Source organism: Nelumbo nucifera, chromosome 3, assembly GCF_055504915.1.
Source record: "Nelumbo nucifera cultivar China Antique chromosome 3, China Antique-T2T, whole genome shotgun sequence".
Classification (NCBI taxonomy): Eukaryota; Viridiplantae; Streptophyta; class Magnoliopsida; order Proteales; family Nelumbonaceae; genus Nelumbo; species Nelumbo nucifera.
Genome location: NC_142651.1, coordinates 88,710,710 through 88,730,186, shown reverse-complemented (window position 1 = coordinate 88,730,186; position 19,477 = coordinate 88,710,710). Strand labels below are relative to the sequence as shown.

Genomic DNA, 19,477 nt, shown 5'->3' with positions numbered 1-19,477 from the left:
TATGTTCAAGATTTCTGTTAGCTCTCCTCTTAAGCTTACATTTATGTTAATGAAATTCCTGATTACATTGGCTTTTGCAATTTTATCTTCCTATGCATCTATAAACTGATCCTAGTTGATTGTCTGGGAACAGATTAACTTGATTCAAGTAATAAGAAATGATTTAAGGTCCATAATTTAGTGGTGGATATGACACTAAACAGAATGGAATGACCAAACAGGATACAGTTGGGACAATGCTTAGATGCATGATAATGATGAGATTCGCTTGATTGAACCATAATCTATGGAACTACTTCCCTGATTAATCCTGGTAATCAAACACCTTTCATGGGAAGTGATGGTTCTTTAACATACCTGATTTCCAGATTCGTTCATTAATTAGTCTCATTTATTAATCAAGTTTGATTTGCATTTGTTCATTTAATCATGCCTGGTTGTCACTAAACTAGTAGTCATTGTTATTATATTCTATCAATAGGATAGCAACTTTCAGCAATCCAACTGTTGCCTTGTTACAGAATTGAATTGTTTATTGCTTACCCAAGAACAGATTTTTTTTTTTTTTTTTAATTTAGTTTCTGGGGTTCAAGTTCTCAAGGTTCAAATACAATCACTGTTGACTATATCAGGTGATGACTGATAAAATAACATTAAACAAGGAAGACATCAAGATATTCATCTAATTTGGTATATCCTTTCACTTAGTTTTAGCTAATCAGTTCTAAATAATTTTCCTAGTTGATCTTATTGGGATCTTCTATTCATTCATTCTGTCTTCAGTCTTGGGCACCAGATGCTGTACTCATGATCTGAGAAAAATGGTGTGGACCCAAATTGTCCCTTATTCCATTGAATCTAGATCGAATGGGAGGGGTCTAGCTCATAAATTCAGAGCTACCTATCTACAACTTCTCTATGGGGAAAGGGGATGACACCCTTATGTGAAGACTCTTGTCCGGTGGCAATTGATTGTGAGGAGAGTGGATTACATTTAATTGTCCCTAGCTTTTGGGGTTATCTCAATCAGCTATTTGGGGCCATGCTGCATGAACCTTTCTCCATTATTAAAAGGCCCTAAATGGCTCCATGTGAGGTGGATCCAATTTTTTATTCAAGTATAAATGGATTGAATTCAGATCATCCTTGACGGATTGTTTCGAATTCGGATGGGTATATATGCCCCCTAGGACTGTCAATAGGTCGGATCAGACCCGATAGACCCGGACCAATGGGACCTGTTCTGATTTTAGAACTTTTTCCGATGGATCAGTTCCGGGTCTTAAAAAAAATTCCGATTACTATGGAGTCCGAACTGGCTTCATCTTGTCCTGAGCTGATTTAGACCCTACCCAACCCTATTTATACTATTAAATATATGTATTCATCATACTATGTCATATTCAAATAAGGTGGGGCTAATTGGCTAAAAGTGTCATTTCGGGTGGGATTTTTTTAAAACCCTAAACCCTGCTGAAATGCTGCCCCCAACCCCCTAACCCCTTTTCAAGTTTTTGTTTCTGAAGAGTAAAAGACTCAGAAGGTTAAAGGCTGGAGGCTGGTGGCACATCGGCCATCTGTTTGTTCGTCATTCATCCGTCCAACGACCGTCCCATCAACACTACCTTTGTTGAGTGCCTTGAATCGCATAACACTACCACAGTAACACAGTTCGTCCATTGTCCGTCCATTCAATGACCGTCCGTCAAGGCGTCAACAGTAACTTCCCTTTCTTAGGTAGGGTTTAACATCTTTAGGTTTTTACCCAAACTTTGTTGCTTGTAATCGAGTGAGATATATACACATACGTTAGACTGAGTTTTTCAATTCCATGAAATTCTTTTCCCGTTGATGAAGACGGAAATGGTTTCATTAGAAAGCTATCACAATTCCCACATTCAGAAATCAAAGAAGAATTAAAAGTTCTGAAAAATCTAAATCGAATCCAGAAACGTCACAAGCGGGAAACAGGGCATCGACGTCACTGGTAGACAAACGGGAGAGTTGAGTCCCTAGTTTATTAGTTTATTGGGGGTGAGAAAAAAATCGAAGAACCGAATCAATCAAACCGAACTGAAAAATCGGTTAATTAAATTGGTCGGTTTGGTATTTTAACTAATACAAAATTGGTCGGGAGAGTTGAGTCCCTAGTTCAGTTTTGGTTAACTAATACAAAAAACCGGCATTTAACCGAATCGACCGGTATACAATATATTTTATATATATTTATGTATATTATATATATTTTTTATATTTTTATATATTATAAATTAATAAATATGCATTATATATATAAATATATATATTTATAATATATGATATGCTATTTATCATTTAAAATATATTATTTTATATATATTTATAATTTTTTATTATATATTTTTTATAATATATATTGTTAAAAAATAAAAAACTGAAAAACCAATGGTTAACCGAACCAGTCAATCAGTTAACTGATAGGTTTCGGTTATCGATTTTCCAAAAACTGATACTACTGGTTTGGTTACAGATTATGCCCCACAGTTCGGTTAACCAAACCGTGAGCACCCCTATAGTTTATGATAGAAGGGTTAATTTTAGAATTGGTATGGACCCGATTGTCCCAAGAACCGATCAATTCGGTTTTGGGTTCAAAATTACATACCCTATAGGGTCTAGGTCGAATCTGGGTCCATGGGTTCTCTTATCGGTTCCAAGACGGGTTCTACTAGATTTTGACCTAGAACCGACTCATTGACAGCCCTACCCCCCCCCCCTATGTCGAGAAAATGGAATCTAATGGGCTGCTAAAGAAATGGCATCTAAGCATGTGAAGCTCATGTAGCCCAAACCCTAAATTTGGTTCATGTGGTACTTGTGAGCAATGTTTAGAAAACCAGACCGCATTGGCCGGTCAAGCCGTTTGAATCGTGACCCTAGGGTCCTAACCGGTTCGGTTACACCCAATAACTAGACTTGTTCAAAACCCATTGAAAACCAACTGATTGGTCAGTTTAATCGAAAAACCGGTGAAACGGTCCCAATTTCATGAAATCGCTTGGGTCCATACATTAGTGAAATTTTAAAATGTTGTTAATAGGATTTGAACTCAAGACCTCTCATTTTCACAGATTACTTAATTACCATTAAATGACTATTTATTGTACATATTACATTATTATGAATGTATTTTAAAGAAAATATAAGTTAAAAGGCTTGGACCGTAGTCATTTGTTTTAAAAACTAAGAAGCTTACCATTCCTCCACTATATTTATGTACATTAAAAGTAGTAAAATATATTTATATAGTACTTATATGACCTGTAGTATATATGTATATGCCACACCATCACAATTCGACATCGATTGAACCTCTAACCCATGAACCTCTCCCTTCTCCAGTTTTATGCCAGTCCGGTCTTTTGAACATTGCTTGTGAGTGTAATGATGACAATGCTCTCTCTCTTTCTAGACATCATATGAACTCTCTTTCTCTCTTATGATTATAATGACTTTTTAGTTCAATTAATTAATTTAAATTTACCTATCAAAAAAAGTAATTAATTTAAATTAAAAATAATAATTTCAATAACCCCATACAAATTTCGTTAAAATATTTTTAATTTCATTTTTTATATTTTTTACTATTTTTTGAATAAAAATGGAGAGGGAGAGAGACAAAGGGGTTATCTAGGCCTTGGTGCTAGGAGAGAGAGAAAGGGGTTTGTGTAGGACTTGTTGTCATAATGGAGACCGGGTTTGCTCCTAACATAGAGCGCCTTACTCAGTCCTCACACACACATTGTACCATGCATTAAGAACATCTCTTGTACTTATAAATTATTATTCACGGGAGATGTTCCAATGAACAATGGATGTGCATCTGAGGCGCCCCCATGTGAGGAGTAGATCCCTTCCGTTATAATGGGAGAGGGGGAGGGAGGGAGAGGAGAGGAGAGAGGGGGATTGTGTGGGACGTAATAGACCCGATGTTATGGGAGAAAGAGAAAGTTGTGTGGGACCCAAATGGGGCCTAATGTTAGGAAGAGAGAGAGGGATTATGTGGAATCCTACATCATAATTGGGGGGAGGGGGTTGTCTGGGGTTGTCTGGGTGGTGAGCTGGATCGGTCTACAAAACAATGAATTATAGAACCCGGGGTAGCTAACCCGGCAAGGGTCACTCTGATGCTTAAGTCAGTACTTATGTTGTGAATGCGAGCTGAATGCTTGAGAGCTTAAGTGCTAGTGAGTAAAATAATCACGCGTACCTTTGTCTTGAGGTTTCATGTCTTTATATACTAGAGTAGTTGTGGGCCTTACGAAAGAGCTCTGGGATCTCCAGTCTGTGAAGATAAGGTTTGTTCCGTTTTTGAAGGAGAGTAATATGTTGATAAGGTTTATCGTTTACCTTCGATTCAGGCGGAGCCGGGACGAGTTCTCACCGTGATCTCAGGAAATTCGGGATCTGTTGGTCCATCGTGATCTTGAGAAATTTGGGATCTGTTGGGGTGGCCTTTGGAGTTGGTTATGTGGCGTTTCGGCTCATTAGCTCCGAGCTGGAACTTCGATTTTTTAGTCCCGAACTGGATTGGGTGTTGAGGTGCCTCTACACCGAGGTGGCTGAATACCCGAGCTCCGAATGTTGCGAACTGGGTTCGCCTGGCTGAGTTGTCACCCCTCGATCAGATCGCGCCCACGTGTCCCCTTCTTGCTAGGTCGTGCCAAATCATCCTTCATCAATTGCCCCCCACTCCTTGTGCCAGGGGTCCCAACCCGGTTCGGGGAGTTCATGACGAGTCCAAGTGGATTTGGCACGAAGTCTAGACGACTTGAAGGGAAAACCATTGGATGGGCCTGTTTCAACCATGAAATGACCCAAGTTGCGTCTCAGCCACGCGCGAACGTCACACTGTTTATAGACTTCGTGGACGTCAAAACACGCGCTAAATCGATTTCAACATCGGGGGGCGTGCAACCGGTTTCCTTAGGAGCCGTCGGATTGTGTTGATCTTGACCATTGATTCCCGGATACACTGGCTGTAAATAGAGGCCAAAGGGCTCATTTTCCTTGCCACAAATCCGCAAATCCATGAGTTTTTTAGGTCGAGCTTAAGTCTTCCAGTTCACCATCAACCTTTTCTGGGTCCGAGGTCACATTCTTTTCTTCGGTCTTCCTTTTGGTGAGTCCACCTTCCTTTGCTTTTTCCTTTTGATTTCGTTGTCTTTTCCTTTAATATGTCTAGCCTTAGCTTAAATAGTCTTTTAGACGGGAGCGGTGAGTCCGCTGGGGCTGATGTGGGTACCTCGACTCAGATTGTGGATCCTCGTCCTACCGAGGTGGTCACTTCGGGACAAGACACGGTCCTCAGTCCACTCGGGGAGAACTCACCTCGGCGAGAGCAAGAGGCCTCTAGTAACTCGGCTTCCACCTCACACCGAGGTTGGCTGCTAGACAACTTCGGCCCGTCGGTAATGACGGCAGACAGGCTCCTGGCCTTAGTAGCCTGGTACAAACTCCCTAACGATCTTGTATATAGCATCCCCTTAGGCAACTTTCCTTGGGATCATGATCACAACGAGATCGTGATCTTCGAGGAACAGCTCGTAGTTGGTCTACGTCTTTCACTTCACCCCCTTATAATCGAGATCGTTATATTTTTTAACATTACCATAGATCAGCTACACCCGAGCTCTATTAGTAACATCATAGGGACCATTTCTTTTCCATGATTACAACCGTCCCCTTGACCTTGACGTCTTTTCTTCAATTCTTTCCATTAAGAAAAATTCGTTCTGTGTTCTACCCGAGCATAGGCGAACTTACTACTTGTCACCTCATCCTGAATATAAACTGTTGCACGAGCTCCCTAATAAGGTCCCAGCTTGGAAGAGGTGTTTCTTCGTGGTCCGCAACACCGAGGGGTGGCCCTTCCCGACCCATTGGAGGGCAGCCATTCAAGACACCGACGTTAGACTGGACCTGAAGAAAAGGGAGGAGGTCCGATCTTGGGTGGAACTCGGCCTGAAGTTCGAAGACTTCGTGACCGAGGAGAAGCTCGTGCAAGCCGACCTGATTCCTCCTGGTAGGTCGTTGTTTGTTGTACTTTTTCTATTCATTTTATTTTGGTATTGTATCTAACTTAGCTCGTTTTCATCGCAACTGCCATGGACGACATCCATACCGATGAGCTCTTCGGGAGCATGAAGAAGGGGAAGAAGAAGAAGAGAGCCTCCAAAAAGGCTTGCGTCGAGAGTGAAGTAGCCAGAACTGAGGTTGCCATTCCTGAGCCCGAACAGCCTCCCATGATCTATCTGGTCGGGGACTCGGGCAAACCCATCCCACCCCGCATGCATGAGGAGGCTACGTCTTTAGAGCCCATCCTAGTGGCTGCCACTTCTTCGGGCAGTGATTCTCCAATTCGGAGCATTCTGACTCCAAAGTTCAGCCTTCTCAAGAGCAAGGATGCGGTGTTCGCTGAGGAGGTCGCTCGTTGGGCCAACTTTCCAGTTGCTCAGCTCGGGGCTCGTGCGGCTACGCATTGTATGGTGGTACGTTCTTGAACTTGTCTTTCAAATTGTCTCGTACTTAGATTTTTTGTATACTAATACTCGTTTTCTTCTCTTGTCAGGTGAAGTCCTCCATCCATGACTTGGCTTATCAGTCCGAGGTGAACTTGAAGCAGGTTCTCAAAGCCGAGGAGTCTTCCCGAAATGCCCACGCCGAACTAAACTTAGCTCGCAACGAAATCAACCAACTGAAAATCGACACACAAGCTACGAAGGAGCTGCTAACTCTGCTAATGTCAGAGAAGAAGGAGCTCGAGGAGCGTGAAACGGCATTGAAGAGGGAGCTCGAGGACCTCGAGCCCGTGTGAAGGAACGAACCGAGCTACTGCTTCATGTGATGGAGGAGGCCAAGGTTAAGGCTGGTCGAGGCAGAGACAACGGGTTACCGCAAGGGATTCAAACTTAGCAGGTGGTTGATCGGACATAAATTTCCCCACCTCGACCTCAGTGCCATAACCATATCGAAGATCACCAAGGAGATGGCCATCGAAGCTACCAAAGATCCGGACTTCGAAACGAAGAGTGATGATGACCTGCTTGACGAGGAAGAGGAGACCGGTGCTGGTGAGGACCGTATAGAGACAAATCCTCCTGTCGAAGTCTCCAATAAGGATGAAGAGCCCCGAAGTGATTGAAGCCTCTTTTCTTGGACCCCCCCTCTTTTGTAATGCTCAATGTTCCAAGCCCCTGAGCTTGGTCAATTGTAATTTTTTTTTTGTACTTGAAGTTCTATATCAATGAAATACAAGTGTTTTGCAATCTTTGTGTACAAATTTTTTCTAAGTGTAGATTACTCTCGAGCTGGCGAACTAAACCAAATAGGAGTGAACTTTTTTCTAAGTATAGGTTACTCTCGAGCTGGTGAGCTCGACACTAGTAGGAATAATCTAATTGTCATTGTATGTCAGGGTGAACAGACACTGTAAGGTACATAACCGATTTGTCTATGCCTCGGTCACTTATTTGCCTAAGTGTCGGTTATACCTAAGTGTCAAGCCAACGAGCTTGACTCCAGGTGGGATTAACCTTACGTTGTCGTACGCCGAGGTGAATTAGACACCGTATGGTTTCCACCCGAGTTGTCAATGCCTCATAGGTGCTTAAGACTTGTCTGTCTATGCCGAAGAGGTGATAGGACTTGTCTGCCTATGCCGAAGAGGCAACTACAACTTGTCTACCTATGCCGAAGAGGCGACTAGGACTTGTCTGCCCATGCCGAAGAGGCGAATAGGACTTACCGTAATGCCAAGGTCTTTTGTTAGTTTGGCGCCATAGCCCTTAGGCTCCTAGGAGTGACTCATAGTCCTCTCTCCAGTTGGTCGTCTTTTTCGACTAGTTCGGTATTCACATAGACTTAGAGAAATTTTGCCCTAAAATCATGGGTTCATAAGTAATACCTTCTTAGGTTATCGACATTCCATACTCGAGGTACCTGCTTCCCTTCCAAAGTCTCAAGCTCATATGTGCCTTCCCCGAATACCCGCTTTACTCGGTATGAACCTTTCCAATTCGGTTCGACCTTACCAACGCCGGACTCAGGTACCATAACCTTTCGAAGAACCAGGTCACCAATGCGAAAGTGTCGTTTTGACCCGGGCGTTGTAGTACCGAGCTACTCTTTGTTGGTAAGCTATGATCCGAATGTAAGCAGGGTCTCGTACCTCTTCTACCAGGTCTAGGTTGGTACGAAGCTCGTCATTGTTCATTTCCTCATCATAAGCCTCCAATCGTAATGTGGGCACCTCTATTTCCGCCGGAATCACCGCTTCTGTATCATATGTGAGGTTGAAAGGGGTCTCTCCCATCGCGGTCTTAATAGTAGTTCAGTAGGCCCAAAGGACACTAAGTAGTTCGTCCACCCACAATCCCTTGGCTACTTGCCCGTTCGCCTGGGGGTGTGCCACTAAGGTAAAATTTTGTTGAATCCCCATTTCGGCACACCAGTTTTGAAACTTAACATCTTCGAACTGCTTCCCATTATCGGATATCAACACTCGAGGTAGTCCGAAGCGACATACTATGCTTTTCCAGAAGAAATTCTATATGTTGTGGGTTGTGATCGTTACCAAGGGTTCGACTTCCACCCATTTCGTAAAATAATCTACTGCTACGACCAAGAACCTCCTCTGCCCTGTTGCTGTTGGGAAAGGACAAAGGATGTCGATTACCCACTACGCAAAGGGTCACGGGCTGGTGAGGTATTTCAAATCAGCAGCAGGTTGATGGTGAATGTTGGCATGGCTCTAACACTTATCACATTTTTTGACGAGCTCGAGTGCATTTACCTTCATCGTGGGCCAATAATAGCCTTGCCTTAACACTTTCAGTGCAAGAGCTCTGCCCCCAAGTGTCCGGCGCACAAGCCTTCATGGGTGTCACGAAGTACATGCTCAGCTTTTGAGGGTTGCAAGCAGCGCAAATAAGGGAGCAAGAAAGATCTTTTGTACAGTTGTTTGTCTATGAGGACGTACTTAGCTAACTGGCGCTCTACTCTTCGGGCTGCATTGCGTTCTGCAGGTAGGGCCCTATGGAGTAGATAAATCACGAGTGGGTTGATCTAGCTCGGTTATGCTTGTGATACGGGAACGACCTTTTCTGCCCCCCCCTCCCGAGAATGTTGGGCCGTGGTAAGTCTTCTATGTACACAGTTCGCATGGTGTTGCTGCTCCTGCTAGCTAGTCACGACAAGGCATTGGCCTCAGCGTTCTCGGACCTCGGAATTTGTCTGATGAAGCAGGAGATGAAGTTGCACAGGATCTCTCTGAATTTGACCAAGTAAGCTGCCATAGTGGGTCATGGGCTTCATACTCACCAGTGACTTGGTTAACCACTAGTTGTGAGTTGCTGCATACGATGAGGTGCTTTGCTTTCATTTCCCTTGCTAAGGTTAACCTAACGACCAACGCTTCATATTCTGTCTCGTTGTTCGATGCCTCGAATCCGAACCGGAGAGCATATTCCAGCTTCACTTTGCTTGGGCCGTACAGTATCAGTCCTGCACTGCTTCCCTGTTGGTTGGACGAGTCATCGACGTGGAGGATCCAGGGCTCCTCGTCGCAGGTCGGTTCCACTCTGACTGGGACTGGCGCCACACTAGTTAAAGCTCCCATCGTGTGAGCGAGCTCGGCCAGCTCGAGGGTCACTGTGCTAAATGTGCATTCTGCTACAAAATCGATAAGACTTAAGCTTTGATTGCTAACTAAGACTCATACCGGATATCGTATTCACTCAGCTCGATGGACCACTTCGTTAATCTCCCAGACACCTCGGGCTTAAGCAAAATCTGCCAAGGGATTTGTTGGTGAGAACGACGATAGTGTGGGCTTGGAAGTACGGGCGAAGTTTTGGGCTGCTACGATTAGTGCACATGCTAATTTCTCGATATCTGGATATCTAGTTTCTGCATCCTACAAAATTTTGCTAACATAGTAGATGGGTCGTTGAACCGATCTACTTCTTTGATCAGTACCGAACTAACCACTTCATCACTTGCAGAGAGGTATAGCTTTAACACATCCCTTCTCCGGGTTGACTTAAAATTGGGGCAGTACCTAAGTATCTTTTCAGCTCGTCAAAAGCGAGTTGGCATTCTTCAATCCATTCGAAGTCCTTACTCTTTCTTATTTCTTTAAAAATGGGTAGGCACCGGTCTGTCGATTTGGACATGAAGCGGCTCATGGCGGCTATCCGGCCAGTCAGCTTCTGAACCTCTTTTATTTTCCGAGGTGGTCTCATATCTAGAATGGCTTATTTTGTCTGGGTTGGCCTCAATGCCACGTCGGTTGACAATATAGCCTAGAAATTTACCCTAAGTGACTCCGAAGACGCACTTATTTGGATTTAACTTCATGTTATATCTTCGTAAAATTTGAAAAACATCTTCTAAATCATTCAATAGAAAATTTGAAAATTGGGTCTTCACAACCATGTCATCAACATAGCATTCTACTTTTCTGCCGATTAACGGCTCAAAAATCTTATTTACAAGGCGCTGAATTGTTGCCCCAGCATTTTTCAATCTGAAGGGCGTGACCTTGTAACAATATAACCCAAGCTCAGTTATGAAAGCGGTCTTCTCTTTGTCAGCAGGATCCATCCTAATCTGGTTGTAACCTGAATAGGCATCCAGGAAGCTCAACAACTCATGCCCTGAGGTCGCGTCCACTAGGCGGTTGATCTTGGGTAACGGGAAGCAATTTTTCGGGTAAGCTCTATTCAGGTCAGTGTAGTCGACACACATGCGCCACTTGCCATTGGCTTTTTTCACCAGAACTGGGTTAGCCACCCAGCTCGGGTAATTGACTTTCCTGATGAAGTCTGCCGCGAGGAGCTTCCCAACCTTTTCATCGACTACCCTCCAACGTTCCGGGGCGATGTTGCGCTCCTTCTGCCTTACTGGCCTGACTAAAGGGTCGGTATTAAGTTTGTGAATTATAATGTTTGGGTCAATCCCGGGCATCTCTTCTGTGGACTAAGCAAAAATATTTAAATTATCAAGCAAGAAACTTACTAGCCGGGTTCAGAGTGGTTCGTTGGTCGAGGCACCGATCTAGAGAGTCTTGGCTGGTTCGGCGGCAAAGACTGGTATGTGGACCGTCTCCTCTTTCGGGGCAGCTCGTTCATCGGTATACTCCACTAGTCACTCAAGCTCGACATCCTCTACTAGCTTTGCTTTTCCTTTTAGGCAGCCACGTAGCACTTGCGTGACTCGAGCTGGTCACCTCGCACTCCCACTCCGTAATCAGTTGGGAATTTCATTGCTAAATAGTAAGTGGATACTATCGCGCGTAAAACATGCGTGATAGGCCGACCTACTATGGCGTTGTAGGGGGAGGGAGTAGCGACTACCAGGAACGTGTGCTCGAATCGCACGATGTTTAGCCACGTGCCGGCTTCCATAGGTACTGTAATTCGACCAAGAGGTCTGATCTCCTCACCGCTGAACCCTATCAGAGGCATATCCGCCTGCTTCAGGTCGCTCTTCTGTAACTGTAGTTTGTCGAAGGTCTCCTTGAAGAGTATATCTGCTGAGTTGCCTGAGTCCACCAAGATGCGCTTTACCTCGAAATCATTAATTCTTAACTTCACAACTAGGGCATCATCGTGAGGGTACTAGATCCCATGTACATCGTCCTCAGTGAAGTATATCGGTTCTTCGAGCCGAAGTCGCTTTGGCGGGTTTTCCTCTTCGCTCTCCAGTTCGCGGACCGAGGTCCTTCCAGCTATCGATCTGCATCCGGCAATGATGGATCCGTCGGTGATCATGTTAATTACCCCGCGAATTGGTCTTTCCTCCGGCAACTGTCGCGGTGGTTGTTCATTCTGCCTGCTGACCTCTGGGCCATTCCTCCTCTAGTCCCCCTGTCGATCTGCTTGTCGGTCTGCTTGTCCCCTCTCTTCTCGCAATATGAAGTTCTTCAGGTATCCACGGCGAATAAGTTTCTCGATCTCGTCAAGGAGATTCCTACAATTATCCATGTTATGTCCATGATCTTGGTGGAAATGGCAGTAGACATTCGGATTTCTTGTTGTTGGGTCTCCCCTTAGCCTGGGAGGCCATTTGACGAAGGAGGAGTCCTTTATAGCCATTAAGATCTCTCCTCGCTTGGTGTTCATAGGTGTGTAGCTCGTTCTCTCCATAGGTGGGGTCCTAGAACGCCGACCTGACTTGCGGGTTCGCAAGGGGGACCGACTTCTTGACTTGCTTCTCCCCCTGCTCGGGGACTTGGTTTTCTTCCTTTTCTGCCCACCATTGCTTGTTCCTTCATTCTCTCTCTTCCTCTTTTTTGGCGGTGGATTGTTGATCTTTTGGTTGATCTCCTCTTCGGTACCGATGAACTGATCTGCTAATTTGATAAACTCAGTGATGTCCTTTGGTTTGTTATCTACCACATGCCACTTAAACTCTTTATGGGTGATTCCTTTCTTTGCTGCAGTGATTCGTACCCCCGGGTCAAGGTCCGGTATCTACAAGCAAGTATCGTTGAAGCGCTTTATATATCTTCGAATCGATTCTCCCTCCCTCTGAACCACATTCAGAAGGCTTTCTTGTGACTTCGGGCACTTCTTACTGGTAATGAAGTGTGTAGTAAACAGGTCGGCAAACTGGGACCAGCTTTTAATGGAGCCCGGCGTGAGGTTCCGATACCAAGTTTGGACTACCCCCTTAAACGTAGAGGAGAAGGCCACACACATGCAGGACTCATCAGCCCCAACTAGGTGCATCTGAGGCTGGAAAGAGTCCATATGGTCATTGGGGTCAAACGACCCGTCATACTTGTCTAATGGGGGCATCTTAAAATCTTTTGGCATTGGAGTTGCAAAGAGCTTGGGAGATAGAGGAGATGACCAGCAAAGTAGTGGAGGCACAGTCTTCATAGCCACCGAACTCACTTCTTCCTTTCCTTTGGCTCACTCTTCTTGTTGGCCAAGAGCTCGGGAGATAGAGGGCTGCCTCTGGCCGAGGGGCGGCATGTCTTACGACGCCGTCGCTGCTACTTCTTCACTGGCTCGACGTTGGTGCTGCTAACTTCAGTTTGGTTTGGTACTTTGGCATTATCGCAGGGTAGGTCCTGGTTCCTTCTCGTTGGATTCTCTTGGTTGTGGGGCTCGAACTGGTTATCGTGAGGGACGGAGAGGTCTTGTGTCGAGTTTGCACCTCGAACTCCGAACTGGTTATTATCTATTCGCAAGCCGTCATTTTCTTGCTGGGAGTACCGAGGCGGATTGGTCCTGTTGGACCGAATATCCCCAAACCTGTTTCTGAGATTTTCTTGTGAGGCTGGACGAGTGTGCTGACCATCTCTCCTCCCATAGGGCGAAGCCTGACTCTTGAGAGGGATTGGTACTTGCGAGGTCTCTTCACCCCAATGGGGAGATTGGTTGATGTTCTAGTTGGTTCCAAGCCGATTCGGGTTCTGGCCCTAACGGGGCCCTGGGTGCCGGGGCGGAACCGGCTGCTGGTTCGGCTGCAGTGGAGGGAACTGATGCTGATACTGTTGGTACAGATAGTACTGCTGGAACTGTTGGACCTGTTGCATCTGGATCTGAATTGCCCGGATGCACTAAACGAGGTTGTGGAACTAAGAATGCCCGATTTCGGGAGGGAACCATTGATAGCTCAGAGAAAGTCACGCCTACCACTAGGGGAAGTGGGACACTCACTTGCGTGGTACGCTGTGGTGCAGACAGTGACGGGACTCCAGACACTATGAGCGGAATAGTAAACTGGCCGATGCATACCGTTGGACCTTGGGGGAAGGTTGATTGCTGGGCTTTCCCCCCGGTGACATTCATCTCGATGCTTTTTCTCGTGTGGCTGGAAGATGCCATTGCGGTTGCGATTGAGTTTGAAATTGTAAAGAAATAGGGATGACCTTTCGATCGAATTCCCACAGACGGCGCCAATTGATGGTGCGCGATCTGGCTTCTCCTAGCTGGAAGGCGATCTGAACTCCAACTAGGCGGTGAGTTGGACCAGTCTGCAAAACAGTGAATCAGAGAACCCGGGGTAGCTAACCCGACAAGGGTCGCTCCGATGCTTGAGTGCTAGTGATTAGAATAATCACACGTGCCTTTGCCTTGAGGTTTGTTGTCTTTATATATTGGAGTAGTTGTGGGCCTTACGAAAGAGCTTCGGGATCTCCGGGCTATGGAGATAAGGTTTGTTCCATTTTTGAAGGAGAGTAATATGTTGATAAGGTTTATCGTTTACCTCCGATTTAGGTGGAGCCGGGACGAGTTCTCATCGTGATCTCGAGAAATTCGGGATCTGTTGGGGAGGCCTTTGGAGTCGGTTATGTGGCGTTTCGACTCATTAGCTCCGAGCTAGAACTTCGATTCTTTAGTCCCAAATTAGATTGGGTGTCGAGGTGCCTCTACACCGAGGTGGGTTTTGGGCCGAGGTGGCTGAATACCCGAACTTTGAATGTTGCAAACTGGGTTCGCCTGACTGAGTTGTTACCCCTTGATCACATCGCACCCACGTGTCCCCTTCTTGCTAGGTCGTGCCAAATCACCCTTCATCACGAGTAATTTTCAATTCATACCCACCTATATCCAATTCAATTTGTTTGATCCATTTGTAGTCCCACTAGAGAGAGAACAAAGCAAGTTTGTAGCCTTGCACAATTTGTTTGTTTAGTTTGCTTTTGATACCTCGAAAATAAACACAAAAATACTTTGTCAAAGCTATTAAACCAAACAACCCAATGCAAATTGCAAATCGATTTTGGATTAACTAAACTCAAGCAGTGTGATCTGTGACGTGAGCTGAGTCAAACAGGACCTAACCAATCGTTTCATACTTTATTTGTCCCATGCTCCGGCCTTCCTGGAGATAGTGTCAAACCGTCAAACTGTGATCAGCTGGCGCCCAACGAGGATTCCTAGCTCCCCAACTGACCCAAAGCCACTCTTTCCCGCATTTTTTTCAGTTATATTTCCCGGCTTCTTCTTCGTCCATTCCAACTACCAAGCACCTCTTCTTCTTCTTCTTCTTCTTCTTCTTCTTCTTCTCTTCTCTTATTTTCTTTTTCTATTTAAATTTAATCTTTCTCTTTCTGTGACTCTGTTTCCTGGTTTCTGGTTTTTCCGGCTAACGAGAAGCAGTTTCCCGGCAACCCCAAATGGAGAGAGAACCCCTCCTTCCATGCGTAAGCCCCGGCAATAAACTATCCCCACTCTCTATAACGCCTCCCTCGCTCTGCCCTCTCCTGGAAGACGGTGAGATAACTCTCCCCCTTACCACTACCCAACTCAAAGACCGTCTCATCTTCGGCCCGTCCCCTTCTGCAATCGATTCCTCCTCTGAGTTCATCGACGCCCTAGCCCTAGCCACCAACTCTCCCTGCTCCTTCCCTCTCTCAGACCCTCCTCCAGACCAACCTTCATGTTTCACCGACCTCACTCGCCCATTGATCAAAACCAATCTCCACCGCTCCAAGACCGCCCCCGCCATGGCTGCTATAAATGAAGTCGATCATAAGCCGATTCCCAAACCCCAATTTGCCTCTACTTCGATTGTCCGCCAGTCTTTTGTGCTTCTCGTCATTTATCTCACTCTGGGTGTGCTTATATACTCGTTTAATCGAGAGAATTTTTCGGTCACTGAGACCCATCCCGTCGTCGATGCGCTTTACTTCTGTATTGTCACCATGTGCACGATTGGGTACGGTGATATCACGCCTACTACGACGCCGACGAAGGTGTTCTCGATTATGTTTGTGTTGGTTGGGTTTGGATTCGTTGATATCTTGCTTACTGGGATGGTCAGTTATGTGCTGGATTTGCAAGAGAGTATGCTCCTGAGAGCTGTCAAAGGTGGGGGAGGGCATGATGCGAGGTCTTATTTTGTTGATGTGAAGAAGGGAAGGATGAGGATTCGAATGAAGGTGGCATTGGCTTTGGGGGTTGTCATTCTCTGCATTGGTGTCGGGACTGCTGTAATGCATTTTGTTGAGAGACTTGGGTGGTTAGATTCGTTCTATCTCTCTGTGATGTCGGTGACGACAGTTGGGTATGGTGACCATGCATTCAAGTCATTGCAGGGACGTCTGTTTGCCTCAATTTGGCTTCTTGTCTCAACGCTCGCTGTTGCTCGAGCTTTTCTTTACCTTGCTGAGGCACGGCTTGATAAGCGGCACAGGATGATGGCGAAGTGGGTACTCCATCACGATATGACCATCGCCGAGTTTCTTGCAGCTGACATTGACAACAATGGTTGTGTGAGGTGTGTGTTTCTGCCGTCTCTGGAATTTTCCATCCCTATAACAATTTGTTTTGTTTCTAAAGAAAAAAAAAAGGAATCTGATACTGGCTTCGAATTGATATGAGCACTGAATTCATGATATAATGCGTATGCTCTGGGTTGCTTGGTTTTAGTGCTGTGAGTTGAAGACATTCTTACTTCAGATCTTGTTCAGATTTTGTTGAGATTTTCCTATCCCAATAGGCTAGGAAGTGGAATGATGTTTGATTTAGAATTTTTCTTTAAAATGATTCATCTTTCCATATGGGAGTTACCATGTTCTATATAATAGGTTTTGTTAGAAGAAGATGACTGATATTAGCTATTGTTTCCAAACTCCCAAGTATTTAATGTCCAAGATGGAGTATAGCAGTGGAAGGGCTTTGGTTCCTCTGGTTGTAGAAGGCTTCTAGTGGATGGAGACTGTCAAATGGTTATTAGGTGGATGGAAATGAGAGAGGGAGGGCATTGGTCCCCAAAAAATTACTTTTGAGAAGCTAGGACTTTCTCATCCATTATGGACGACCACTTCTATAAGCTGTTGATCGATTGCTCCTGATCAATGATTCACCTTGGACTTAGTGACCATGAAATCTCAAGGAGCTTTTGATGAGGCTTAAATCATGTTAGCCAATGCATCAATATGATGGTTTGATTATTTTACATCTCTTTGGGAATGGATGCAAATTTCAATGGGGGGTGAGCTTTAGTTTATCTCTTTAGTGACATTCTCATCTACATAAAAAGGAAGACTAGGAAAAGTCTTCTTTTGAATAATATTACCATTACCATCAATAAAAAAATGACTTTACCCACTAAAGAGAGAACAATGGGATTGCCCACAGATTGCACCTCGTAATTGGCTTATTGTGATGTTTTTGGGCGTTGCTCCAATTACTACATGTACGCACCTGTCATCCAACATTACCATTGCAAAATGTTGTAATCAATTGTTTAGTGTTTCCAAATCTTATGGTTTAGATATTGTGTTAAAAGTGATTATTAAGTTGGTAGAAAAACCTGCAGGAAGGTGGTGGATAATGCAGTAACTTGCAAAAGTAACAAATACAGAAATATACTCGTGGGTTTGGTAGAGTATACCTGTAAGATGGTGATACTATGTGGCATTTGACAAAATACAAGAGTTATGCTTTCCATATTGGATGGCCAACCTAAATATGGATTCCTGAACACCATGGATCTGATACATTATCTGGGATTCATTGTTTAAAACAAAATCTGACAACATATTGGGCCCACATGATACATTAGCCAAACCTACATGGCTGGCATTCATTTACAGGTATTACTTGCTTGCTGTGTTTGTAGTCTATTTGTTCAATAGTTAATGGCTTTTTGTGCAGCAAGTCATTTGCTTTATATATTTGTGGTTTGACGACTCTGCAAGCGCCTCATGTCATCCAAACCCTACAAAAGCCTGAACTCATTATCTAGTCTGTAGCTGATCAGAGCATAAAATAAAAGAAAGGAAAACATCTTGATTCAGAAATTCTTATGACTTTCTTTTCTGTCCCTGTGCTCCCTTAATAAGGGAAAAGAACTATGGTTTCACTTTCTTGTGCATGCATATTGCTTTTTGTTCAAGGACCATTTCTTTCTTACATATTGGTTTCTTATTCCTTCTAACCTCATACCTTTTTCTCCTTGTTTACTGCCAGTAAATCTGAGTTTGTCATATACAAGCTTAAGGAGATGGGAAAGATAGCAGAAAAAGATATCCTGCAGATATGTAACCAGTTTGACAGGCTAGACACGGGCAATTGTGGGAAGATTACACTTGCTGATCTCATGGAAAACCATCGATGAGTGGTGTTGGTGGATTTTCCTTAGTAGAACAAAGTGTGGTGGCACTATTATGGATATCTTTATGAGAAGTATCCCTGGTTTGAAAATCTTTCCATCAATTAGACGAGAAGGTCCTACTTTTATGAAGTTATTAGTAGTTCAAAGGTGCCACTTCCTGATTGACATATATTGCAAGCTTCCTTGCTGTTCTGTTGCACATGCCTATGGGTCTGCATCACCCATTTGATGAGTTATCTCTTGGATACGGTATGGTTTCTGGGATATCATTCCACATCCATTTGGCCTTGGTTTTATTGTCTACTAAAAGATGGACCTTGTTTCCTAAGGTCCCATGGTCCGCCTGTGGCTATGGCCCATGCAAACTAAGCTTTAGAGACTCGACACTCTGGTGGGCCGATGGGCAATGTGCTGATTGTAATTAAAGTGTTTGTAGTTTATACACCACCATGTTGGATAAGGTACATATAGCAGTTATTCTTTTTCAAATATACAAGGTACAAAAGGAGCCTCGGTGGTTCTCTGTTCATGTTATTTTTCTATTTTTGCTTGTTTTCTGAAGGGGTTAGTTTCACCCCTCTGCAAGTATACATGATGTAACTGTATGTAAAATTGCTCAAATTGAGAAGAATTTCAATAAAGCATTTCTTTCATAGATGTCTTATTCCTATTTGAAAGTGTATGGACTGGGACAAAATGTTCAAAAAGTTGATGAACAAAGTTAATTAAGAAGCTGGCTACCCAAAATGAAGTTGGTAAGGTGGGTGATTCTTTTTTTTAGTGGTAAATGAAAGAAAATTTTATTATAATTAAAACAATACAATATCAAAAGGGCGAATGAACTGGTACCTGATTACAAAGTAACAGACAACCCATAAATTTCCCTATTAATCAAGTATCAACCCATTCAAACTTCTTCATCATCATCCAAGCCTTATCCCAATAACAAGGTCGGCTGCATGATCCTGTTTTTCCATTTTGTTCTGTTTAAGGCTATATCTGTTGTTAAATTATTAGTCCTTAAATCATTTCTTGCATCCTTCTTGGTCTATTCCCACCCAGTTTAGCCCCTTCAACTTGCAATAGATTAGGGGTGCAACTTGGGTTGGCCCGATTTAGCATTTTCAACTGCTCCAAGCTCAAGCCTTTCAGTTGGGCCCATTCAATTTTGACAAAAGTCCAACCTTAACCCACCCAACTTGCACCTCTACAATAGTTCACTTCTTATTGCTGCTGTCAAAGGTCTTCTATACATGTGAGGAAGCCATCTTAGTTACTTTCTCATTTCATCATCTATTGGAGTTGTTCTCAAGTTCCTTTAAATGACTTCATTTCTAAACCCTATTTTATTTTAGGG

General features: G+C 44.1%; 1 protein-coding gene across 8 annotated transcripts in view; it reads left to right on the top strand.

The window, feature by feature from the left end:
- The window catches only part of LOC104587689 (two-pore potassium channel 3-like), a 37,096-nt gene that overhangs the window by 1,166 nt on the left and 16,453 nt on the right, over positions 1 to 19,477 (top strand). Inside the window, exons 1-3 of one of the 8 annotated variants that reach the window (XM_010245396.3) lie at positions 6 to 6,530; positions 6,611 to 16,278; positions 17,976 to 18,788. The exons of 5 other annotated variants lie outside the window; for them this stretch is intronic. In XM_010245396.3, coding sequence (XP_010243698.1) covers positions 15,176 to 16,278; positions 17,976 to 18,123 — 1,251 coding nt within the window. In that variant the 5' untranslated portion in view covers positions 6 to 6,530; positions 6,611 to 15,175 and the 3' untranslated portion in view covers positions 18,124 to 18,788. Of the gene's footprint in view, positions 1 to 5; positions 6,531 to 6,610; positions 16,279 to 17,322; positions 17,600 to 17,975; positions 18,789 to 19,477 lie in introns of those variants that run through there. 2 more of the 8 variants (XR_016084027.1, XM_010245398.3) reach the window with 2 other exon arrangements.